The sequence below is a fragment of the Macaca mulatta genome, chromosome 4 (genome assembly GCF_049350105.2).
Source record: "Macaca mulatta isolate MMU2019108-1 chromosome 4, T2T-MMU8v2.0, whole genome shotgun sequence".
Classification (NCBI taxonomy): Eukaryota; Metazoa; Chordata; class Mammalia; order Primates; family Cercopithecidae; genus Macaca; species Macaca mulatta.
Window position 1 is genome coordinate 150,375,013 of NC_133409.1, and position 25,269 is coordinate 150,400,281.

Here is a 25,269-nt window from a genome sequence, read left to right on the forward strand (position 1 = left end):
TCGAGAGCCACGTTTCCTCACCTATCTCCAAGTTATCTCCCAGAGGGTAACAAGAGCTAACACAAAGCACTTTCACACAGGCAACTTAAATAGCTTTCCATAAAAATTGTGTAAGGAAAGGAGGACAGCTATCATGATCATCGTTGCTGTCGTTGTGGTTACAGTCATCATCATCAACACTAATTCTATTTTTTTAATTTAATTTTATTTTATTTTGAGACAATGGAGGGTCTCGGTCTGTTGTCCAGGCTGGAGTGCAGTGGCATGATCTTGGCTCACTGCAACCTCTGCCTCCTGGGTTCAAGCGATTCTCCTGCCTCAGCCTCCCAAGTAACTGGGATTACAGGCATGTGCCACCACACCCAGCTAATGGTTTTGTATTGTTAGTACAGACAGGGTTTCACCATGTTGACCCCTCTGATCTCAAACTCCTGACCTCAAGTGATCCACCCACTTTGGTCTCCCAAAGTGCTGACCACACTCGGCCCTATTTTATAAATAAGAAACTAGGCCAGGTGTGGTGGCTTATACCTGTAATCTCAGCACTTTGGGAGGCTGAGGCAGGAGAATTGCTTGAAGCCAGGAGTTTGAGACCAGCTGGGCAACAGAGCAAGGCCCCATCTCTAAAAACAAAAAACCAGGGCCCAAAGTGTCAGGCAGAGGGAGAATCAGAACTCAGGGCTTCTGACCCCATATTGTTGCCCCTTCCACTATTCCAGACACACTCAGAGACCATGATACCCACCATCTGTCAGAAGGATGATGGCATGTCGGATTTCCTGCCAGGCCATCGTTTTCATGCCAAGGAGTTGCATTTGATTGTTCATCATGAGATAGACACTGTTTAGGGCTGCATAGGTGTTAGTCCCAGTTCCATTTTCATGATCTGGAATATGCCAAAAGGAAGGACTCTCTTAGAAACTTCCTGCCTACCACTAAGGGATAGGGGATCATTCTATTCCCCCAATTATTGGAAATGCAATTTTTTTCTTTTGTTTTTTTTTGAGACAGAGTCTCACTCTGCCACCCAGGCTGGAGTGTAGTGGCGTGATCTTGGCTCACTGCAACCTCTGCCTCCCCAGTTCAAGCGATTCGTGCCTCAGCCTCCCAAGTAGCTGGGATTATAGGCACTGGCCACCATGCCCAGCTAATTGTTTGTATTTTTAGTAGAGATGGGGTTTCACCATGTTGGCCAAGCTGGTTTCCTGACCTCAAGTGATCTGCCCATCTCAGCCTCCCAAAGTGCTGGGATTATGGGCATGAGCCACCACACCCGGCCTGGAAATGCAATTTATCAATTGCTTTGATAAACTCAGACATTTGCCATTCAGATAGAGATTTGGCATCTTTGCTTGTTCAAACATTAAAAGCCTTTCCACCTTAGAGATGTTCATTGCATAGGGCCGGGCAAGGTGGCTCACACCTGTAATCTCAGCACTTTGGAAGGCTGAGGCGGGCGGATCACGAAGTCAGGATCACGAGACCAGCCTGACCAACACAGTGAAACCCCGTCTCTACTAAAAATACAAAATATTAGCCAGGCGTGGTGGCAGGTGCCTGAAATCTCAGCTGCTTGGGAGGCTGAGGCAGGAGAATCACTTGAACCCGGGAGGCGGAGGTTGCAGTGAGCCGAGATCGTGCCACTGCACTCAAGCCTGGGTGACAGTGCGAGACTCCATCTCAAAAAAAAAAAAGAAATGTTCATTGCATAACCCCAATTCAAGACCACACTAAAGTCCCAAGATTCAAAGATGAGGTTTCCAAAATCTTGAGAGGCTTCAGCCATTTGCTAAGTGCCAGCAGGCAGCTTTACATGGCGTATGGGTGGCTAATGACATGGGGAGATGGCAATGTGCAGCCATGCAAACCAGACAGTGTGGTTTTGGCAACTGGAAGGAACTGAAGACCTGCACAGTGTCTTTGGACCTGCAGCACCTTAGAATGAGCTATAAGCGGGGAACAGCTGGGCTCCCCCATCATAACCCTGGACGTTGAAACTACCCCAGACTTGTGGGACTCAGGTGCCACCAAGAGGCCTCACTCTCTAACTCATCCAGAATTTGTTTGCAGGCCCTGAAAGGGTCCATCTTCTCCTCTCCCATCGCTATCATGTGATGACACCAGTACCTTTGTATTTGGCATTTTCCAGGCTGCTGATCACCTCAGTTATATCCCGGGAGTTGACGTTCAGGACAGACATGAGGACTTTGGGCTCTGAGGCAAAGGTGATAATGGCAACACTCACATTGATCTCAAAGCTGAAGATCTGTGTGGGGCAAGTGAGAGGCAGTGTAAAGGGCCCTGAAGTCAAAGGGGAGATGGTAAGAGAGCAAGCAAAGAGCTCTGGAGGAAGCAGAGAAACTGGAATGAGACCGACAGAGGCTAGGACCAGTGGAGACACTAGGAAATGGCTGTTAGGAAGAAGCTGTGGGCCAGGCGCGGTAGCTCATGCCTGAATCCCAACACTTTAGGCAGGTGGATCACCTGAGGTCAGGAGTTCGAGACCAGCCTGACCAACATGGCAAAACCCCATCTCTACTAAAAATACAAAAATTAGCCTGGTATGGTGGCAGGCACCTATAGTCCCAGCTACTCAGGAGGCTGAGGCAGGAGAATCACTTGAACTCGGAGGCAGAGGTTGCAGTGAGCCAAGATCACGCCACTGTACTCCAACCTGGGTGACAGAGAAAAACTATCTCAGGGAAAAAAAAAAACAAAAAGTAACCTCTGTTGAGCATCTTTCTCTTTGACAGACTCTCTCCTCATTTAATCTTCACTCAACCCTGTGAGGGGGCATGATGGCCCCTATTTTATGGATAAGGAAATTGAAGCATGGTGCCTCGTCCCCCTCCCCCCATCACATCATGAGGAGGAGGTGGAAGTGGGATCTGAACCTGTCACATGACTCTCAGTCACTGCTGGAACTTGTGTGTGTTGCTGCCTCCCAGTGCAACAAGTTACTTAATTTTGAGTCCCAAGAGAGCACAGAAACTGCCCTCTTTAAAATGTAGGTGGGAGGGAAAACCATTTATAATATTACATGAAGTATTGTGAAAAGCATAATTACAAAACAAAGTTCTGGTGAGGAACTTAAACCAGTGGCTTCCAAACTTCTATCACACATATTTTATTTTATTTTATTTTTTTGAGACGGAGTTTCGCTCTAGTTGCCCAGGCTGGAGTGCAATGGCACAATTTCAGTTCACTGCAACTCCACCTCCCAGATCCAAGCGATTCTCCTGCCTCAGCCTCCCAAGTAGCTGGGTTACAGGCGTGCACCATCACATGTGGCTAATTTTGTATTTTTAGTATAGACGGGGTTTCACCATGTTGGTCAGGCTGATCTCAAACTCCTGACCTCAAGTGATCCACCTGCCTCGGCCTCCCAAAGTGTTGGGATTACAGGCACTAGCCACCACACCTGGTCTATCACACACATTTTAAAGCCTGCACAAAATGTTGAAGTTTTTTTTTTTTTTTTTTTTTTGAGACAGAGTCTCGTTCTGTCGCCCAGGCTGGAGTGCAGTGGCCGGATCTCAGCTCACTGCAAGCTCCGCCTCCCGGGTTTACGCCATTCTCCTGCCTCAGCCTCCCGAGTAGCTGGGACTACAGGCGCCCGCCACCTCGCCCGGCTAGTTTTTTGTATTTTTTAGTAGAGATGGGGTTTCACCGTGTTAGCCAGGATGGTCTCGATCTCCTGACCTCGTGATCTGCCCGTCTCGGCCTCCCACAGTGCTGGGATTACAGGCTTGAGCCACCGCGCCCGGCCATAATGCTGAAGTTTTAAGAGGAAATTATTAAATGTTAAATTATTAATCTGATTGAAATTATTCCACAGGGGCATCAGTATTTTTCTCTTCACTCCTGTGTGTTATCTCGCTACCTTTCTGTGGAGACCACTGTTCTAGATGATGAATTCCTGGAAAGCAAGACCTCAGGCTTTCCATCTTTGCTGTTCCCCAGCCCCCAGCACAGGGTCCTAACAGTGCTTGTGGAATAAAAATTATGGTTGTATAAATTGAATTCATGATTCCTACATGGCATGAGTAGAATCTGAGAAGATTTCTAGGAGGAGGTGGGCTGTGAGTGGGGCTCTGAGGAGGAGAAAGAGACAGAGAGAGTGAGCGCAGGAAGGCCTCTGCTGCAGGCGGGCTCCTGATTCCTGACCCGGTCCACCATGAGGGAGGCGCTCTCCTTGAAGATGAGAAAGTCATTTTCCGACACACTCTGCGAAGAGTCCAGGAGCAGGTAGAGGTTCAGGTGCCCAGAGCGCTGGATTTGGATTTTACGGCCCAGGCTTTCTGGAGAAATGTGGAAGGGGAGCATTGAGATCCCCACCTCCTTCCTGCGCTCTTGCCAAGCAGGTCCAGCTTCTCTGCCTCCCTCCCTTCCAGTGGCTGAGCCCACCAAGGCTCCTGGCCTCCAGGAAGCTCGCACCCTCCCTTGCTCCAACCCAGATCTAGCACCCTGCTCAACCAGAAACCCCACCTCAAACACTCACCCTTTGTCCTCTGGGTGGGATTGGTGGCCCCAAGCATGTGGGAGAAGGAGGTGCCCAGGGCAGGGGCCACGTCCTCAGGGAAGTCATAAGAGTAGGGCTCTGTTGGGGGAGCCACACAGGGGTCAGCTGGGGCAGCGGCCAGGTGTGCTGGGGAGTCTCAGGAGGGTAGGGCAGCTACTCACGGCGGCAGATGGGCTCCGTTCCACTCCAGACCCCGTTGCCCTGGCACTCCCGCTCCGCAGACCCCGTGAGCACAAGATTCGAGGAGCAGCGATAGCGGACCTTGTCCCCATGACCAAAGCGGGAGCCTGTCCGCACCGCGCCCAGCGAAATGCCGGGGTTGGGGCAGTGGCCAGCTGTGAGTGAACAAAGGAAGGCAGAGGTGAGCAGCCCCTCCCATCAGGCTCTGCCTCCTCAGCCGCCTCAGTTGCCAGCAGAAGCTTCCCAGTTCCAACCCAGGGATGCACCCGTGTCTGTCCCAGAGCCCCCAGAGACCCAGGGAAGACGTCAGCTGATGGTCCCTCCACTCCCTCAGAGAACATTTGTATTTCATGAACCATAGTGAGGCGTCCCTACGCACCCATCAAAACGGCTAACACTGAAACGACCCGTAATTCCAAGCGTTGGCGAGGATGCGGAGCGACTGGAACTCTGTTACCTTGCTGGCATGTACGTGGGAGAAACTTTCTCAGCCTCTACTACAACTAAACATATGCCAGCCTCTGATGTGACAATTCCACATTTAGATCATTTACTCAAGAGAAGCAAGTGCATACATGTACCAAAATCACATGCAAGAATGGTCCTAGAGCTTTACTTCTAACGGCCCCAAACTGAAAATAACCCAAATGTCCACCAAGAGGGGAATGGATAAATTGTAATATATCCATATAATGGAATACTACACAGCAATAAAAAAGAACAAAGTACTGATACACACAACAGCATGGATAAATCTCACAGGCAGAATGTAGAACAAGGGATGCCAGAAGCAACAGACCACATCCTGCATGATTCCATTTACAGGAAATGTGAGCACAAGGTAACTAGTCCATGGAGACAGAGGTCGGAAGAACCATTACCTTGTGGGAGGGGACAAGAGGGAACCTCATTCTCTGTCTTGGGTGATGATTAGATGAGTGGGTGCTTGTGTAACAAATCGTTGAGCCTAATATTTAAGATTTGTACATTTTGGCCAGGCGCGGTGGCTCAAGCCTGTAATCCCAGCACTTTGGGAGGCCGAGACGGGCGGATCATGAGGTCAGGAGATCGAGACCATCCTGGCTAACACGATGAAACCCCATCTCTACTAAAAAATACAAAAAATTAGCCGGGCGAGGTGGCGGGCGCCTGTAGTCCCAGCTACTCGGGAGGCTGAGGCAGGAGAATGGCGCAAATCCGGGAGGCGGAGCTTGCAGTGAGCTGAGATCAGACCACTGCACTCCAGCCTGGGCGACAGCGCGAGACTCCGTCTCAAAAAAAAAAAAAAAAAAAGATTTGTACATTTTACAATAAGTAAATTATGCCTCCATTTTAAAATAAGTTAGAGTCACGTCTGAATAAATGGCCATTTGGCAAAGAGCCAAGGGCATGAGCGGGGAGCCATGGTCTGGACCACTAGATGAAGGTGGTCCTGCCATCTTGTGGACTCCGTGTCTTCTGTATGATGTGCTGAGAACCATGATCCAAGAAGCTCCCAAACCCACAGGCAAATGCGGCTCCAGGAAATCCTAGGAGCCCTACTTCTGCCAAGCAGAGCCCCTCACCATTCACAGCGGCAGCAATAACCATGATAAAAGTGCTTATGGGCCAGGCGAAGTGGCTCATGCCTATAATTCTAGCACTTTGGGAGGTTGAGGTGGGAGGATCACCTGAGGTCGGGAGTTCAAGACTAGCCTGACCAACATGGAGAAACCTCATCTCTACTAAAAATACAAAATTAGCTGGGCGTGGTGGCGCATGCCTGCAGTCCCAGCTACTGGAGAGGCTGAGGCAGGAGAATTGCTTGAACCCAGAGGCAGAGTTTGCAGTGAGCCGAGATTGCGCCTTTGCACTCCAGTCTGAGCAATAGGAGCAAAACTCTGTCTAAAAGAAAAAAATGATTATGGCCAGGTGTGGTGCCACATGCCTGCATTCCCAGCTACTCAGGAGGCTGAGGTAGGAAGATCACTTGAGCTCAAGAGTTTGAAGCCAGCCTGGGCAATACAGCAAGATCCAATCTCTTTTTTTTTTTTTTTTTTTTTTTTTTTTTTTTTGAGACAAAGTCTCACTCTATCGCCCAGGCTGGAGTGCAGTGACGCGATCTCTGCTCACTGCAAGCTCCGCCTCCCGGGTTCACACCATTCTCCTGCCTCAGCCTCCCAAGAAGCTGGGAGTACAGGCGCCCACCACCACGCCCGGCCAATTTTTTTGTATTTTTAGTAGAGACGGGGTTTCACCATGTCAGCCAGGATGATCCCGATCTCCTGACCTCGTGATCCGCCCGCCTCAGCCTCCCAAAGTGCTGGGATTACAGGCGTGAGCCACCGCGCCCAGCCAAGATCCTGTCTCTTAAAGAAATAAAATATATCCATATAAGGCCGGGTGCCATGGCTCACGCCTGTAATCCCAGCACTTTGGGAGGCCAAGGTGGGTGGAATCCCCTGAGGTCAAGAGTTTGAGACCAGCCTGGCCAACATGGAGAAACCCTGTCTCTACTAAAAATACACAATTACTGAGGCGTGTTGACACATGCCTATAATCCCAGCTACTTGGGAGGCTGAGGCAGGAGAATCACTTGAACCTGGGAGGCAGATGTTGCAGTGAGCTGAGATTGCACCACTGCACTCCAGCCTGGGCAACAAGAGCGAGACTCCATCTCAAAAAAAAAAAGAAAAAAAAAAGTGTACATGGCGTGTATCAGATTCCAGGGCTGTTTTTCTTGGTTTTGTTTGTTTGCTTGCTTGTTTGTTTGTTTTGAGACAGAATCTCACTCTGTCACCCAGGCTGGAGTGCAGTGGCACGATCTAGGCTCACTGCAACCTCCGCCTCCCAAGTTCAAGTGACTCTCCTGCCTCAGCTTCCCGAGTAGCTGGGAATAACCACGCCCAGCTAATTTTTTGTATTTTTAGTATAGATGTGGTTTCACCATGTTGACCAGGCTGGTCTCAAACTCCTGACCTCAGGTGATCCACTCATCTCAGCCTCCCAAAGTGCTGGGATTACAGACATACAGACATGAGGCTCCGCACCCAGCACTTTTTTTTTTTTTTTTTTTGGAAACAGAGTCTTACTCTGACACCCAGGCTGGAGTGCAATGATGTGATCTCGGCTCACTGCAACCTCCACCTCCTGGTTCAAATGATTCTCCTGCCTCAGCCTCCTGAGTAGCTAGCATTACAGGCGTGCGCCACCACACCCGGCTAATTTTTGTATTTTCAGTAGAGATGGGGTTTCACAATGTTGGCCAGGCTGGTCTCGAACTCCTGACCTTGTGATCCACCCACCTTGGCCTCCCAAAGTGCTGGGATTACAGGCGTGAGCCACCGCACTCCAGGGGCTGTTGTATATGCTTACTAATGTTAACTCATTTAATCCAGGTGGCAACCCCATGAGGTCAGCACTCACTATCCTTATTTTACAGATGGGAAAACTGAGGCTTAGAAAAGTTAAATAACCTTCTCAAAGTCTGTCAAAGTCAGAGCAGGGCTTGGAACCCAAACCTGGCTTTAAAGGCAAGGCATTAAAGCACAGTACTTGACTCTCTCCCAGCATATCTTTCCTACAATAATTTGTGGAGCCTGAATATGAAGTGTTGCTTTGAGGCATTTAGAAAAGCCGGGCAGAGTGTGTGGAGGTTTTATGCTACATCTGAAGCTTAGCACCAGCTGCCTGGGGCCTGGCCCTTGCAGACTTCTGATGTGTGACCTGTAGACCTCAATTTACCAAAATCCAGGAATATTATTATGGCACACTGAACAACAGACCCCTATCCCCATAGAGGCTTCCTGGATGCACATTGGGCCCCAGGGTTCCCCAGGAGACCCCAGCCCCCGTGTAGCCCATCAGCCAGAGCACTCACCCCCATTATCACACACAGCTGTTTCTCCATCCCACATGCCGTTGGGGCGACACTGACGCACAGGCGAGCCCCGCAATATGAAGCCATCCTCACACTCGAAGCTCACATTGCCACCCACGGGGTAGGACCCCAGCCGTGGGGTATAAATGCCATTCTCAAAGGAGACAGGGGCTGGACAGCGCACAGCTGGAGAGAGAGGAAGTGGGTGGGGAAAATAGGGCTGGATGGATAACACCTGGGCTGGGGATTAAGCAGGTGATTTTATACCGGAATGCATGGGAATGGCCAACTGGCTGTCAAAACACTGATATATTAGGTTGCAGCATGTGAAATTACTGTTTTTGGCAACTCATTGAATATTGCCAATTTCACAGAGTCTAAGTGAATTGATTGATAAATAACCACTTCCCTCAGCCCCCTGAGGGCCATGGCCTCCCCAGACACTCCCCTTGGGATCCTCAGATGTCTAGAGGACTCCAGGACCATTCAGCCTCCATTCAGAATGGTCACTACTAGACAGTCAGTTGTACATAAAAAGTCATCCCTGGCTTTAGCACCCCACAGTCTCCATCAAAACCTGTTCCCAATTCCTTGCTACTGGCCATTGATGTTTTCTGGATATTTTGAAAAGCCCTCTGCAAAAGCAACTTTGCCATCTAGTCAGGTTAAGTCCCACCCTGAGCAACTCCGAAACAAAAGTTCTGGGGTGGCGCCTGGTGTAGCACCCTGAGCAAAGCCCACAGGGAGCCTCACGTTTGCAGACCGCCTTAGTCAGAGACCGGGTGGCTCTTGGGGTCTGCCACTGTCCGCTGCTCTTGCACAGCCGTGACGCTGGGGATGGGTACAGGCCCTGGGGACAGGAGTAGATGAGAAGGCTCCCAGGGGCCCAGCCATGGCTGAGGGTGAAGGTGCCACCAGAGATATTCACGTTCTGAGGGCAGGAGGTAGCCGAGTCTGCCGGACCTGGAGGCGTGGGAACAAGGAGACAGCAATGGAGAAAGAAGGAAGACACAGATGAGAAAAGGAAAGCAAAAGAGACTCTGTTTCACACGTGGGAACTCAAGCTGGGAGCACCAGCCTCACACACAGGACCCTGAGGTTCCCCCTTCCCTGCCTCCTACCTGGGTACAGGAACAGCAGGCAAAAAAGAACCATCAGTGGGTCCATGGTGTCCTCCCTAGGGACAGCGAGAGGCAGAGAGCCGCGGGAGGGAAAAGGTCATCTGACTTCCCGAAAACCAGAGCTGGCTCAGCAGCTGCTTCATTGCTGCCAGAGAAGAAAACCCAGGGAGTGGCAAGGGGGATGGTCTTCTGTTAGGGAAATAATAAGCAGGGACTGGGGACTGAGCTGAAGGGTGGAACCTTTGCCCTGTCTCCCTGATGCTAATATATCTATAGAGTCAATAGATCTCCCCCACAGGCTTTGTGTACTGCCCCCATGCTCCACCCACCCATGTGTGCACATGTGCACCAGACACGCATGCTCACAAACACGCAGGCAAACACATATTTGCGCTCGTGTGTGCACACATGCACCTTGCTCTTGTGTGAATAGTCTAAAGCACACAATCCCACAAACCATCCAAAATGTTGCAAAATACTTTATTTAAGTAAAGTTTTAGTGTTATTTTGGGTTTTACCAAGTGGGTTTTACTTTCTGAGAGCCTAGAACAGTTCTGTCTTCTTGAACACAAATGTCCAAGGGGGGGGTGAAACTAATTTTTTTAGAACTTCTTGATAAATAGGAAGATTGACAATACTTTTATTCCCTACAATCCTTCCCCAGAGAGAACCTGGGGGCGGGGGGAATGAAATCAACACTTAGTTTTGGAGACAGGAAAAATGTTTACAACATTGTTACGGAAAGTCTAGTAGATGAAATTCCCAACTGGCAAAGTAAATACATTTGGGGTTGGTTACTCAAAGGAATGAAAGTTTTGGGGGTGCTGGGATGTGCCTTTACATCATAACCTACACTTGTATGAAATGCAGGAAGCAAAGAAACTTGAGGCTAGTGTGTTAGTCTCCCTGACCCACAGAAGTCTTTTCAGTACCTTTTGAACAATGTAGGGTAAAAATAAATAAGATCAATTTAAAAAATGAAGATGAAACCTCTCTGAAGTGATCATTAAGTTCGTAAAAACCCTTTTGATTTACAAGTGAGTCCTTAGAGAACTGATTGAACCCAGAAGGTGGAGGTTGCAGTGAGCCAAGATTGTGCCACTGCACTCCAGCCTGGGCAACAGAGCAAGACTACATCTCAAAAAGAAAAATAAATAAATAAATAAGACCAGGCACGGTGACTCACGCCTGTAATCCCAGCACTTTGGGAGGCTGAGGTGGGTGGATCATGAGGTCAGGAGTTTGAGACCAGCATGGCCAACATGGCAAAACCCTGTCTCTATTAAAAATACAAAAAAATTAGCTGGGTGTGGTGGCAGGCACCTGTAATCCCAGCTACTTGGGAGGCTGAGGCAGGAGAATCACTTGAACCCGGGAGGCAGAGGTTGCAGTGAGCTGAGATCATGCCACTGCACTCCAGTCTGGGTGACAAGAGCAAGACTCTGTATCAAAAAACAAAAACAGCCGGGCGCGGTGGCTCAAGCCTGTAATCCCAGCACTTTGGGAGGCCGAGACGGGCAGATCACGAGGTCAGGAGATCGAGACCATCCTGGCTAACACAGTGAAACCCCGTCTCTACTAAAAAATACAAAAAAAGAAACTAGCCGGGCGAGGTGGCGGGCGTCTGTGTTCCCAGCTACTAGGGAGGCTGAGGCAGGAGAATGGCGTAAACCCGGAAGGCAGAGCTTGCAGTGAGCTGAGATCTGGCCACTGCACTCCAGCCCGGGCGACAGAGCCAGACTCCTTCTCAAAAAAAAAACAAAAACAAAAACAAAAAAAAAAAACAAAGAGTCCTCAGAAACACATGTATACAAAGTGGGACTCCCCTTGGACAGGGCTGAGTGCATGAAGATCAGGACCCCCTGGTGTTAGGGACTCCAAAGTGGCTGCTGTGGCAGGGCTGCTGTGGCAGAGCTGCTGGTGCCTCCCCTGCCTCTTAAATATCTTTTCTCCCTCCTTCCACAGGAAGAGATGGTTAGGGGGGACACACAGTCACCCAGCTAAAGACCATATTTCCTAGCTTCCCTTGCAGCTAGGTAACCAGGTGACTTGGCTCCAGCCAATGGAATGTTAGTAGAACTTATGTATGTAATTTCCAAGTTATGTCCCTAAAATAAAAAGGCAGTGTGCCTTTTCTTTTCATGGAATATAACCTAGTGGAGATCCGTCTTCCACCAGGAGGATGAGGGCAACATGCTGGAGATGACAGAGCAAACAGACAGAGGAGCCTGGGTATCTGACACAGCGTTGATGTCATACCAGCCCTGCACAGCCACTTAGATTGTTACAAGAGAGAAATAAACTATCTTAAAGGTGGGGGGTACTTAAGGATGTTCACAAATATTGTGGCCTTGTCTTCTTTCAGTCACATGGTAGGATAGAATTTCCCCCAGCCACTTGTTTTAGCCAATAAGATGTGAGTACAAGTAATATGTATCACTTCCTGATGGAAGCTCAATGCAGTCTTCACCCTGCTCTTCCCCTCTGTATAGTAATGTTTGAGATGGTGGCTGCTCCACCAGCCAAGATCCCTGGGTGATATCAAAAGCACAGTACCAGCCGGGCGCAGTGGCTCACACCTGTAATCCCAGCACTTTGGGAGGCCAAGGCAGGCAGATCACCTGAGTTCAGGAGTTGGAGACCAGCCTGACCAACATGGTAAAACCCCATCTCTACTAAAAATACAAAAATTAGCTGGGTGTGGTGGCATACACCTGTAATCCCAGCTGCTCAGGAGGCTGAGGCAGGAGAATCGCTTGAACCCAGGAGGCAGAGGTTGCAATGAACTGAGATCATGCCACTGCACTTCAGCCTGGGCGACACACGGAGACTCTGTCTCAAAAAAAAAAAAAAAGAAAGGCAATAACCAGCTGACTCTCAGTGGATAAGTAATATGACCAAAAAGTAAACCTTTGTTATTTTAATTCATTGCATTTCTACTAATGCAGGAAAAAAAGTACCACCCAATGTGTAGGAAATTTAAAAATGATTTATTCTTTCTCATCTTGGCCAGACGGTTCTTCTGCTGGTCTTCCATGCAGCGGCAGTCAGCTAGCGGCTGAGTTCAGTGGAGAGCAGGACAGCCGGCACTTCCTCCTCAGGGTCTTTTATCCCTAGCCATCATAGCATGGCAGTCTCAGGGCAATTTCTGAGGAATCCAAAACATAAACTGCAAGGTCTCTTGAGGCCTAGCCCCAAAAGTCACATAACATCACTTCTGCCACATTCTATTTGTCAAAGCAAATCACAAAGTCAGCCCAGATTTAAGGCTGGGAGCCTAGAATTTACCTCTTGATAGGAGGAATGGCAAAGTCACACTGCAAAGGGGCAGGCACATCAGAATAGGAGAGATTGATGGCTATATTTCGTAAGCCCTCCTAGGGCAACAAATATTTCTAGGTTGTTGGTTACCAGAACGTAATGAAGCCTAACCTGACTGAACATTCAAATCACTAAACTTTGGGTGCCTTTTAGAGCCATCAAACTAATATGTAACAGCTGCCTTCAAAAGAAAAGTCCTTTCTTTCAAGAGTTTCTCCCAGTATTTGTTGAGTTAAATCAATTTGGCACAGTGTAGCAGAATTCATTTTCTCTTCCTGCTTAAGTAATAAAACTCCCAAGTTTTCTGGGCCCACGGAGTATGTTCTTAAGGAGAAGTGTTTACTCCTCAATCTGTCTTCTCCCTTCCCACCAGCTGGAATGTGGACGGAATGGTGGACTTTGGAACAGCCACCTAGATCACAAAATGGAAGTCACATGTGGATGATGATAAAGAAACAAATTAAAGAGGCCCTGCTCTCCAATCCTCTAGAGCTAATAGGATTGACCTGGACCACTTATGCTCAGACCATTTAAGCTGCTGTTATTCTAGCTTGGTTATAACAAAGCCAGACCATGTCTTACTGATATACCTAGTGAGAAATAAATGTGAGAGCCACAGGCAACACTCAGAGAAGTGTGTTTATTAGGATACAAGTTAAACTTCTGTAATAAAGAGACCCTAAAATACAGTAACTCAAATAAGATAGAATTTTGCAGCACTTTCAAATAAGAGCCTCAGGGTAAGCAGACAAGGCTGAGATGGCGTGTGTGACCCTGGCTGGCAGAGCTGCTCATCAGCCTCCTTCAGGCCTCCAGGTTCCTTCCATCTGTGGTTCATGCCTTTGGAAACTGTCCTTGGCTGCATGGTTGAAACAGGGTCTCCATCAAGTCTGCCTCCCACCCCACTCTTCCACTCATATTCCACTGGCAAAAACTCAGTTACCGTCCCCTGTCAGCTCTCCAGGAGGCCCAGTCGAATGTGGAAGGACCATGACCTGACCTGCAGGGCTAAAGACACAGACCTTTATTCCCCTCGGCGCTCCCGATTAGCTTTTCAGTAGACCCCACCAGATGAGGGCGATCTTGGCTTCTCTATTTCTTGTACCATTCAAAAGCCCAGCAAATGTAACCGTGTTTTCACTCCAGGTAGAGGGAAGGAGACGAATAATATCTGAAAAAACAGACGTGCCTCTCCTGCCAGCTTCTTCCATCTTGTCCAAATTTCTTCTTATCAATTCTAGGTTCTAATATCTGCTTCCTGGGGTACAATTCCAAAGAGAAAAAACCAATACCCCAATTCTGTACTTCATCCCCTAGTCAGAGTTGGGTTTTTTTTTTTTTTTTTTTTTTTTGAGACGGAGTCTTGCTCTGTCGCCCAGGCTGGGGTGCAGTGGCCGGATCTCAGCTCACTGCAAGCTCCGCCTCCCAGGTTTACGCCATTCTCCTACCTCAGCCTCCCGAGTAGCTGGGACTACAGGCGCCCGCCAACCCGCCCGGCTAGTTTTTTTGCATTTTTTAGTAGAGACGGGGTTTCACCGTATTAGCCAGGATGGTCTCGATCTCCTGACCTTGTGATCCGCCCGTCTCGGCCTCCCAAAGTGCTGGGATTACAGGCTTGAGCCACCGCGCTCGGCCAGAGTTGGGTTTTTATGTTTGTTTGTTTTGAGACGGAGTCTTGCTTTGTTGCCCAGGCTGGAGTGAAGCAGTACGATCTCGGCTCACTGCAACCTCCACCTCCTGGGTTCAAGGGATTCTCCTGCCTCAGCCTCCCGAGTAGCTGGGATTACAGGCATGTGCTACCATGCCCAGCTAATTTTTGCATTTTTAGTAGAGATGGGGTTTCACCATGTTGGCCAGGCTGGTCTCAAACTCCTGACCTCAGGTGATCCACCTGCCTCGGCCTCCCAAAGTGCTGGAATTACAGGTGTGAGCCACTGTGCCAGGCCCCCTAATCAGAGTTTAAAAATCAGAAATGATGTTGTGATGGCCTCTCAGGATGCCTTCTTCTCCCCTGGAGAGCTCAGCACCTTGCAGCTGAAAATTTCTGAGGAAACGTGGCAGATAGCACAGGCCGATCCCACTCTAGTGGCCAGTCTACTCCTTATCCAGTCTGGCCACTTGGACATGGACTTCACTGTCATCCTAGGATCTGCCACCCCCTCAACCTTCTATGGCAACTGCAGGTCAACACCCAGATTGGAAAACTAGGCTGACTTGGCCTGGTTCACAGCCTGAACGTGTGACTTTAGCTGAGGATTCAATAGTGCTCTGCAAGCCTCTTGGTGGTTGTAGTGGATCTGTCCTTACCCCCCATATCCCTTGGGCCTTATCACTGGGGTGCTTCACTGACTTGCAGCTGCAGCATCTCTGTCTCTGCCCAAGGACTGTTTTTGGTGTCCTGCACCATCTGTGCACAGAAAGCTGGAAATGACAGAGAATTAAAGTCTTCGACCAATGACTGACTGGTACAAATACCAGGCTCCCTCACCCTGGACCATGGGATAACTCTGCACCACTCCAGGGTTCCTGAGTGGGATTGGCCTCCACTCACCCACAATGGTAAATTTGCCCGATAACACACCCTCATGGACTGCCTTCCTTCTCTATCACACTCCACTACTCATGTTTCCTGCGATCACCTCCAGAATGCACTCTGTGCACTGGAACCCTCATTTCCAGGTCTGCTTCTGGGGGAGGAAGACTTCGTATTAACAGGACATAGTGCCAGACACTATTTTTAAGTCTTAAATGTAGGTGCTCACTTAATCCTCACAACAAGCTTATGACACAGGTTCTGTTGTTACTCCCACTTTACAGATGAGGGAACTGAGGCACAGAAAGGTTGAGTGAGCTGTCCCAGGTTCATACAGGTACGAAGCAGCAGAGCCAGGATTCAAACCCAGGCAGCATGGCTCCTGGGTCCACACTCGTAGCCAAGTGGTAGTGCCTCTTCCTCACATCTTCTCTTTAGTGACTGCTGGGAGCTCCTTGAGCATCCCTGAAGCCCTCTCTCCCCTAGGCTCTTTTCCTCTTGGCACTCCCTCTCCCACAACACCTTCTTCTCCATCCTTCTCAAATCCCTCATCTTCCAGACTTCTACAAGACCTGTCCACGCCACTTCCCACCTTCTAGTTACTTGTGCTTTTGTCTCAAGCTCCCCAGAGGAAGGATCCAGGAGGTTTTTTTTGAAACAATGAGCTATACAAGTAAGGTCAAAGCCAACGCCCTCACCCATCCTATTTCCACTCCAAGTAAATGGCATCTTTCAGGTCAGCAACAGAATTGGCTTTGGTTTCTCATCCATTTCTTTTTTAATAAAAATATTTACATTGGGTCAGACCCCACCCACTTCCACACAAAGGCCTCTGCTAGGTTCCTCGGTACACACACCATCCCCCATCCTAGCAGGCACTGCCTACTAACTTTGAAGTGGTTGCCCAATTGTGATCTTGAGGAATCTCCACATTTATCACCCTTAGAGCTTCAGAAAGGGTTATGCCCTGCCCCATGGGGCTCCTCCTTATGCCCAGGCTCTTGCAGGGCCCTGGGCCTCAGAGGCCATCGTGCAGGCCCAGACACTGGGTGAGACACTGAACCTCCTGTCCTTGTCCATCCATTGCACAAACAATTCATGAGAATGGAACGAGGAACTAAGGGGTGGGGTAGGGCCTCCCAAGAAACAGAAGACCTGTCCCTGACCTTCGGTAGGTGCCGTATCTCTTTCAGACAAAAACTCAGCCTCTAAAGACTCACAGGCCTGGGGTGTACCAGGGTGTCTGTCTGCCCACACCACAGCTCTTACCTCATCCCTCTGAGGTCTCCACTATCCTTGGGCTGATGCGGGGTGTGGTGCATGTTATCACCCATTTCTTGCTACCCATTGGGGAGGCTGCCCTGGGTAACCCAGGTGAGAGTGTGGTAAACACAACTCAGGTGCTCAAGGTTCAGCTGGGGATGGGCCGGGGGGAGGGGTGGCCTATGGCTGAACTGCCCTGGCTTCTGTCCTCACCACCCCAACCCCAGCTCTGAGCTTAGCATTGGCGGAAGTGGGGACCTCACTAGCCTCCTCTGCCCTTTCATTGAAAATTCCTCTGTAATGTTTTCCTATATACTGGGGAGTGGGGAGATATTCATCCCCTTCCCAGTTCTGGGTACCAGTCCCCTCTTGCCAAAAGGATAGCCCGGGGCTCACGTGGGAGAAGCCTCCTGCCCTCACTCCTCCAGTGCTGCCAAGGGGTGAAGAGGGAACTTGCCAGGTAGAAAGACATACGTTCATGCCTTGCTTTCCTGCCCAACACAAATGAAAGGTTATACCCAAGAAGAGCTCCTCCTGCCTCATCTCTGGCCCCAGCCCCAGTGTGGTATGAGGAATTCAGCCTTTCACTTAAGACAGCCTGGAACCTCAGGTTTGGCTTGGCAAATTCACTAGCTATTTCACAGCCTTACTCACCCTGTTTTGTCACCTGTCATCCACAGAACCAACAGCAAAATACACTCCCCTTAAGGTTACCTCCGAGAATTAGGACCATCGAAAGGAGAAGATCAGCTACCCTACAGGTGTAAAAGGTGCCAGGATATTTGCTTTAGCATTCACTGTTACCAAGAGCAAATGTTTGGAAACAACCCACGTCCATTAATAGGGGACAGACACAGCACATTGTGGTATGGGGACAACTGAATACTATGCAGGCTCTGCAAGCTTAAAGGCTTATCTGTGTGTACAGAGCTGAATGTCTCCAGATATATATGTAATATAATATACACTTTTAAACTAGATAGACATTCAGAACTGTATGGATGGGATGCCACCATTTATGCAAAAAAAGGGGGAAAAGAGGATAGTAGCCACATATGCTCTCTCTGTGTATATAATTTCTCTGGAAAAGTGTACAGAAAACTGGATAGGAAAGTTGCCTCTAGGGAGAAATGGGGGATGGAAAATGGGGTGGGAGGTAAAGAAGGCAACTTAATTTTCACCAAATCCCCTTTATTACTGCTTGTACTTTTCACTGGGTATATATGATACCTATTCAAGGCCAGGCCAGGCTCAGTGGCTCACACCTGTAATCCCAGCACTTTGGGAGGCCGAGACAGGTGGATCACCTGAGGTCAGGAGTTCGAGACCAGCCTGACCAACATGGTGAAACCCCCGTTTCTACTAAAAATACAAAAATTAGCCAGGCGTGTTGGTAGGTGCCTGTAATCCCAGCTACTCAGGAGGCTGAGGCAGAAGAATTGCTTGAACCAGGGAGGCAGAGGTTGCGGTGAGCCAAGATTGCGCCACTGCACTCCAACCTCAGCAACAAGAGCAAAACTCCGTCTCCAAAAAAAAAAAAAAGAAAGAAAGAAACACCCTACTGGACTATTAATAAGAGACCCTAATACAATCTCTCTGCAGATTAGGTTTTATTTTGTAAAATTTCTTTTTTTTTTTTTTTTTTTTTTGAGACGGAGTCTCACTCTGTCGCCCAGGCTGGAGTGCAGTGGCCGGATCTCAGCTCACTGCAAGCTCCGCCTCCCGGGTTCACGCCATTCTCCTGCCTCAGCCTCCCGAGTAGCTGGGACTACAGGCGCCCGCCACCTCGCCCGGCTAGTTTTTTGTGTTTTTTTTTTATTTTTTTATTTTTTTTGAGACGGAGTCTCGCTCTGTCGCCCAGGCTGGAGTGCAGTGGCCGGATCTCAGCTCACTGCAAGCTCCGCCTCCCGGGTTCACGCCATTCTCCGGCCTCAGCCTCCCGAGTAGCTGGGACTACAGGCGCCCGCCACCTTGCCCGGCTAGTTTTTTGTATTTCTTAATAGAGACGGGGTTTCACCGTGTTAGCCAGGATGGTTTCGATCTCCTGACCTCGTGATCCGCCCGTCTCGGCCTCCCAAAGTGCTGGGATTACAGGCTTGAGCCACCGTGCCCGGCTATTTTGTAAAATTTCAAACATATTGTAAAGTAGAGAGAATAGTAAAATGAACCTTCATGTATGTATCCATCATCTGGCTTCAGTTCATAGACGGTCTAGGTTAATGTCTATATACCACCCATTCCTTTAAGGATTTTTTTTTTTTTTTTTTTTTTTTTTTTTTTTTTTTTTGAGATGAAATCTTGCTCTGTCGCCCAGGCTGGAGGGCAGTGGCGTGATCTCGGCCCACTGCAACCTCTGCCTCCCGGGTTCAAGTCTCCAGAGTAGCTGGCATTACAGGCGCCTGCCACCATGCCCAGCTAATTTTTTTTGTATTTTTAGTAGACACAGGGTTTCAACATCTTGGCCAGGCTGGTCTTGAACTCTTGACCTCGTGCTCCACCCGCCTCGGCCTCCCAAAGTGCTGGAATTACAAGCATGAGCCACTGCTCCCGGCCAGGAATTTTTTTTTTTTTTTTTTTTTTTTTTAAGTTAAAGACAGGGTCTGACTCTGTCACCCAGGCTGGAGTTTAGTGGTGCAATCACAGCTCACTGTAACCACAAACTCCCGGGCTCACATGATCCTCCCACCTCAGCCTTCCAAGAAGCTGGGACAACAGGCATGCATCACCATGCCCAGCTAATTTATTCATTCATTTATTTTTGTAAAGACAGGGTCTCAGTGTGTTGCCCAGGCTGGCCTCAAACTCCTAGCTTCAAGTGCTCCTCCTACCTCAGTCTCCCAAAGTGTTAGGATTACAAGTATGAGCCACTGTGCCCGGCCTCCAGGAATTTTTTTTTTCTGAGATGGGGTCTTGTTTTGTTGCCCAGGCTGGAGTGCAGTGACCTGATCATAGCTCACGGCAGCCTCAAACTCCTGGGCTTTCACAGTCCTCCCACCTCAGCCTCCTGAGTAGCTGAGATTACAGGCATGTGCCACCATGCCAGGCTAAGTTTTTTTTAATTGTTTAGCTTAATTAGAGATGAGGTCTTGCTATGTTGTCCAGGCTGGTCTTGAACTCCTAGCCTCAAGCAACCCCCCAACCTAGGCCTCCCAAAGTGCTGGGAATTCATTAAAAATTTTTTTACGGAAAAGCCCAAATTTTCATTTAAAATATTTCTCTTTTTTTCTTTTTTCAGAACATTTCTCACTTGCATAAGAGTGCATTTTCTTTCCCTTTTTTTTAGATGGAGTCTTTCTGTGTCACGCAGGCTGGCGTGCAATGGCACCATCTCAGCTCACTGCAACCTCTGCCTCCCGGGCTCAAGCAATTCTCCTGCCTCAGCCTCCCAAGTACCTGGGATTACAGACGGCTGACATCACACCCGGCTAATTTTTGCAATTTTAGTAGAGATGGGGTTTCACCACGTTGGCCAGGCTGGTCTCCAACTCCTGGCCTCAGGTGATCCGCCTACCTCAGCCTCCCAAAGTACTGGGATTAGAAGCATGAACCACCGCACCAGGCCTTTTTTTCTTTTTTAAAAATTTCAACTTTTAGTTTAGATACGGGGGTACAGGTGCAGGTTTGTTACACGGGTATATTGCACCTAGGTAGTCATAGAACCCATTAGGTAATTTTTTAACCCACACTCCCTCCCTCTCTCCCCCTTCTAGTAGTCTTCAGTGTCTATTGTTCCTGTATTTATGTCCATATGTGCTCAATATTTAGCTCGCACCTAAAAGTGAGAACATTAGGCATTTGGTTTTCTGTTCCTATGTTAATTCATTTAGGATTTGGTCCTCCTGCTCCATCCATGCTGCTGCAAAGGACATGATTTAATTTTTTATGGCTGCAAAACTATTTATCTTTCACTTCTTGGCTTTTACCAAAATAAAATGTTTCTTTTGAACTACACATTTATAAAACATCTCATTGTTCTCTGTATCATAATTTTTTTCTTTTTTTTTTTTTTCTGAGACAGTCTCACTCTGTCACCCAGGCTGGAGTGCAGTGGTGCGATCTTGGCTCACCGCAACCTCCGCCTCCTGGGTTCAAGCAATTCTCCTGCCTTAGCCTCCCAAGTAGCTGGGATTACAGGCACCCACCAGTGCACCGGCTGATTTTTGTATTTTTAGTAGAGACGAGGTTTCGAGGTTTCACCATGTTTGCCAGGCTAGTCTTGAACTCATGACCTTAGGTAATGCACCTGCCTTGGCCTCCCAAAGTGCTGGAATTACAGACGTGAGCCACCGCACCGAGACTTTCTTTTTTTTTTCTTTTTGAGATGGAGTATCGCCCTGTCACCCAGGCTGGAGTACAGTGGCGCCATCTTGGCTCACTACAACCTCCACCGCCCGGGTCCAAGCGATTCTCATGCCTCAGCCCCCTGAGTAGCTGGGATTACAGGCACCCGCCACCATGCCCGGCTAATTTTTGTATTTTTAGTAGAGACAGGGTTTCACCATGTTAGCCAGGGTGGTCTCAAACTCCTGACCTCAAGTGATCTGCCCACCTCGGCTTCCCAAAGTGCTGGGATTACAGGCACAAGCCACCGCACCCAGCCTGTTTCCATTTTTAAAGTATGTGGAATAACAAAAGATCTGACTTCAGGCCGGGCGCGGTGGCTCAAGCCTGTAATCCCAGCACTTTGGGAGGCCGAGACGGGCGGATCACGAGGTCAGGAGATCGAGACCATTCTGGCTAACACGGTGAAACCCTGTCTCTACTAAAAAATACAAAAAACTAGCTGGGCGAGGTGGCGGGCGCCTGTAGTCCCAGCTACACGGGAGGCTGAGGCAGGAGAACGGTGTAAACCTGGGAGGCGGAGCTTGCAGTGAGCTGAGATCCGGCCACTGCACTCCAGCCCGGGCGACAGAGCATGACTCCGTCTCAAAAAAAAAAAAAAAAAAAAAAAAAAAAACAAAAGATCTGACTTCTACCACAAATAATTGTCACGCAAAAATGGAAGAGGAATTGTAATGAACAACTCTGGAGTCATGTTAACCAAATGCAATGTGTGACCCTTGCTTACCTGAGTCTAACAAACAAAAAAAGGTATTTCTGAGACAATCAGGGAAATATGAACATAAACAGCATTGCAGATATCATGGAATGTGGTTAATTTTGTTAGATGTGATCATGGTATTATGGTGATATTGTTTTAAAATTCTTCTTTTGGCTGGGTGCAGTGGCTCATGGCCTGTAAACCCAGCACTTTGGGAGGCCAAGGTGGGTGGATTACCTGAGGTCAGGAGTTCAAGACTAGCCTGGCCAACATGTTGAAACCCTGTCTCTACTAAAAATACAAAAATTAGCTGGGCATGGTGGCAGGCACCTGTAATCCCTGCTACTCAGGAGGCTGAGGCACCAGAATCGCTTGAACCTGGGAGGTGGAGGTTGCAGTGAGCCGAGATCGTGCGCCATTGCACTCCAGCCTGGGCAAAAAGAGCAGAACTCCATCTCAGGAAAAAAAAAAAAAAAAGGCAGGGAACTAATGCCCCAGAGTCAACCTGCAACATTACAGAGTGGGAAGCAGTAGACAGATGCTCCTGCCTTCTGTCCTTCGAGTGGAAAACGTCTGGAGACATTCAGCTCTCTCCTCAGGAGGGCTGGTGGAATCGAACCACACTGCACACAACAGTGACATCACTCTTTTTTTTGAGATGGAGTCTCGCTCTGTTTCCCAGGCTGGAGTGCAATGATGCAATCTCTGCTCACTACAACCTCCGCCTCCCAGGTTCAAGCAATTCTCCTGCCTCACCCTCCCAAATAGCTGGGATTACAGGCACACGCCACCATGCCAGGTTAATTTTTGTATTTTTAGTAGAGACGGGGTTTCATCATGTTCACCAGGCTCATCTCAAACTCCTGACCACAGGTGATCCGCCCACTCAGCCTCCCAAAGTGCTAGGATTACAGGCATGAGCCACCGCACCTGGCCAACATCATTCTCTTAAACTGGCCTTTCCTTCTTCAGGATCTCACACTCCCTATAGCCTGGCTTCTGCTTTCTGGGATCACCTAAATTAACTACTTATGCCCAAGTCCTGTCTCCAGCTCTGCTCTCAAGGTCACCAAAATTAAGATCATCCCTTTCCATCCTCCTCTCCCTATAAACTACTGCCCTTCTTCCACAAACTCCTTCCATGCCAGCAAACCCAGACTGTAACATTAACACAGAGTTATAATCCATCGATATACTGGTCTCTCCACATCCCTGGATCACAAACTGCCGAAGGGCAGGGACCCTGTGACACGTTTGGTTCCCCCACTGTCCAGTGGGAGAGAGAGATGTGAGCCAGTCAGCGCTACACCGAGTTGAGGCAGCCGTTGAGGCTCTTCACGAATTTTCCCATTTTCTGCCTTCCAGGCACATGATAGGATGGAATTTCTCAGCCCTCTTGAAGTTAGGCCACTGCAAGAGGCCTAACTGGCTTGCTTTGGCCAGTGAAATAAGAGCAGAAGTCACATGTGTTGTTACTGTCAGGCACAAGTATTTAACTGCCAATGTAACACAAGACACTCCAGCAGCCTCTTTTGATGGAGCTTCCTGTGATCTGGATGCCTGAGTGACTATGATGATCAGAGACTCCACCACCACTCCTACTGACCCACCAGACAGCAATAGTGAGAAATAAAACTGTTGTGTTAAGCTACTGAGATTCCAGGGTTGTTACTGCAGCATGACGTAGCCATCCTGACTGATACAAGCTGAGATAGGAGTCCATATAAAGTTCACAGGGACACAAACAGGGGAATATTAGGTCTCTCTAGAGGCTCAGAAGAGTTTCATCAAGGAACTTGAGATAGCCTTAAAAGATGAGTGTTTACCTGACAAGGAAGAGAGGCAAGCATCCGGGTGAGCAATGAAACCCCAGAGCACATTAAAGGAACTGCGAGGAGTTCAGGACCTTTCAGGGCTTGGGGAGGGAAGGGAGGCCACAATGACACTAGACCAGGGAGGAAGGAGAGAATGCCCGATGGAGGAAACAGCATTTACAGTGTATATGGCGATTTGCTATATGGAATTTTGGACAAGGAAGTGATATGATTTGATTTGCATTTCAGAAATATTATTCTGGAATCAGTACGTAGGGGCTGGAAGACCAGTTAAGAGACATTTAGAGTCCTGGCAAGACACCAGGGGCTAAAAGCAAGCACAGAAATGGGGAAGGGAAAGCCAGCACCAATGTTGAGGCATAGACTGCGGGGCCCCTGAGCCCTCCTCTGGACTCTCAGAACACCCGGGTGTCTTATCACATTGCACCATGATTGCTTGTTAATTTTTTTTTTTTTTTTTTTGAGACAGAGGCTCACTCAGTTGCCCAGGCTGGAGTGCAGTGGCGTGATCTCGGCTCATTGCAAGCTCTACCTCCTGGGTTCACACCATTCTTCTTCCTCAGCCTCTCAAGTAACTGGGACTACAGGTGCCCGCCACCATGCCCGGCTAATTTTTTTGTATTTTTAGTAGAGACAGGGTTGCACCATGTTAGCCAGGATGGTCTCAATCTCCTGAACTTGTGATCCGCCCGTCTCAGCCTCCCATAGTGCTGGAATTACAGGCATGAGCCACTGCGCCTGGCCGATTGCTTGTTCATTAACTGTAGTCTTCTTCTTCTTTTTTTTCTTTTTGAGACGGAGTCTTGCTTTGTTGCCCAGGCTGGAGTGCAGTGGCACGATCTCAGCTCACTGCAACCTCTGCCTCCTAGGTTCAAGCAATTCTTCTGCCTCAGCCTCCCGAGTAGCTGGGACTATAGGAATATGCCACCACGCCCAGCTAATTTTTGTATTTTTAGTAGAGACGGGGTTTCACCATATTGGCCAGGCTGGTCTCGAACTCCTGACCTCATGATCCACCCGCCTCGGCCTCCCAAAGTGCTGGGATTACAGGCATGAGCCACCGTGACCAGCGAACTATAGTCTTCTTGAGGGGAGGAAATGTGTCTTACTCTCCTTTTGCCATCAGCACTAGCTCGCTGTTGGAACATAATAGGTACTCATATGTTTATTAAATTGATGGGCAAAGGATTTGCTGGCCAAGTATATAGGAGGGATGAAGGGGGAAGGGAGCCTATGTTGAATCTCAAGTGTTAGCTTAGGTGATAGGATTGATGGTGGCACCACTACTTGTGACTGTAGGAAGAGAAACAAGTTTGGGGAGAAAAAGAACAAATTCCGTCCAGGACATACTGCGTCTTAAGTACCTTTAGCACACCTGGAGAAGATGGAAATTCCAGACTGGAAACAGGGGCACAGCTCTGGCTGGGCATAGAATATGGGAGTCTGCATCAGTCAGGATTGTCCAGAGAAACAGAACCAACAGGATATACACACACAACAAGATGCATTTTAAGGAATTGGCTCATGCCGTGGCAGGAGCCAACCTAGTCCAAAATTCAAACAGCAGGCCAGCAGGCTGGAAACTCAGCAGGAT

At 48.7% G+C, this 25,269-nt stretch overlaps 1 protein-coding gene across 10 annotated transcripts in view; it reads right to left on the reverse strand.

Annotated features, from left to right (window-relative positions):
- The window catches only part of C2 (complement C2), a 50,294-nt gene that overhangs the window by 8,596 nt on the left and 16,429 nt on the right, over positions 1–25,269 (reverse strand). For 2 of the 10 annotated variants that reach the window (XM_078000373.1, XM_015136030.3), the window contains exons 1-8: positions 9,683–9,764; positions 9,315–9,524; positions 8,562–8,747; positions 4,684–4,857; positions 4,502–4,600; positions 4,168–4,301; positions 2,128–2,266; positions 746–886 (exon numbers count right to left, since the gene is read on the reverse strand). In XM_078000373.1, coding sequence (XP_077856499.1) covers positions 746–886; positions 2,128–2,266; positions 4,168–4,301; positions 4,502–4,600; positions 4,684–4,857; positions 8,562–8,747; positions 9,315–9,524; positions 9,683–9,728 — 1,129 coding nt within the window. In that variant the 5' untranslated portion in view covers positions 9,729–9,764. Of the gene's footprint in view, positions 1–745; positions 887–2,127; positions 2,267–4,167; positions 4,346–4,437; positions 4,601–4,683; positions 4,858–8,561; positions 8,797–9,286; positions 9,525–9,682; positions 9,765–25,269 lie in introns of those variants that run through there. The other 8 variants (XM_078000371.1, XM_078000377.1, XM_078000378.1 and 5 more) reach the window with 8 other exon arrangements.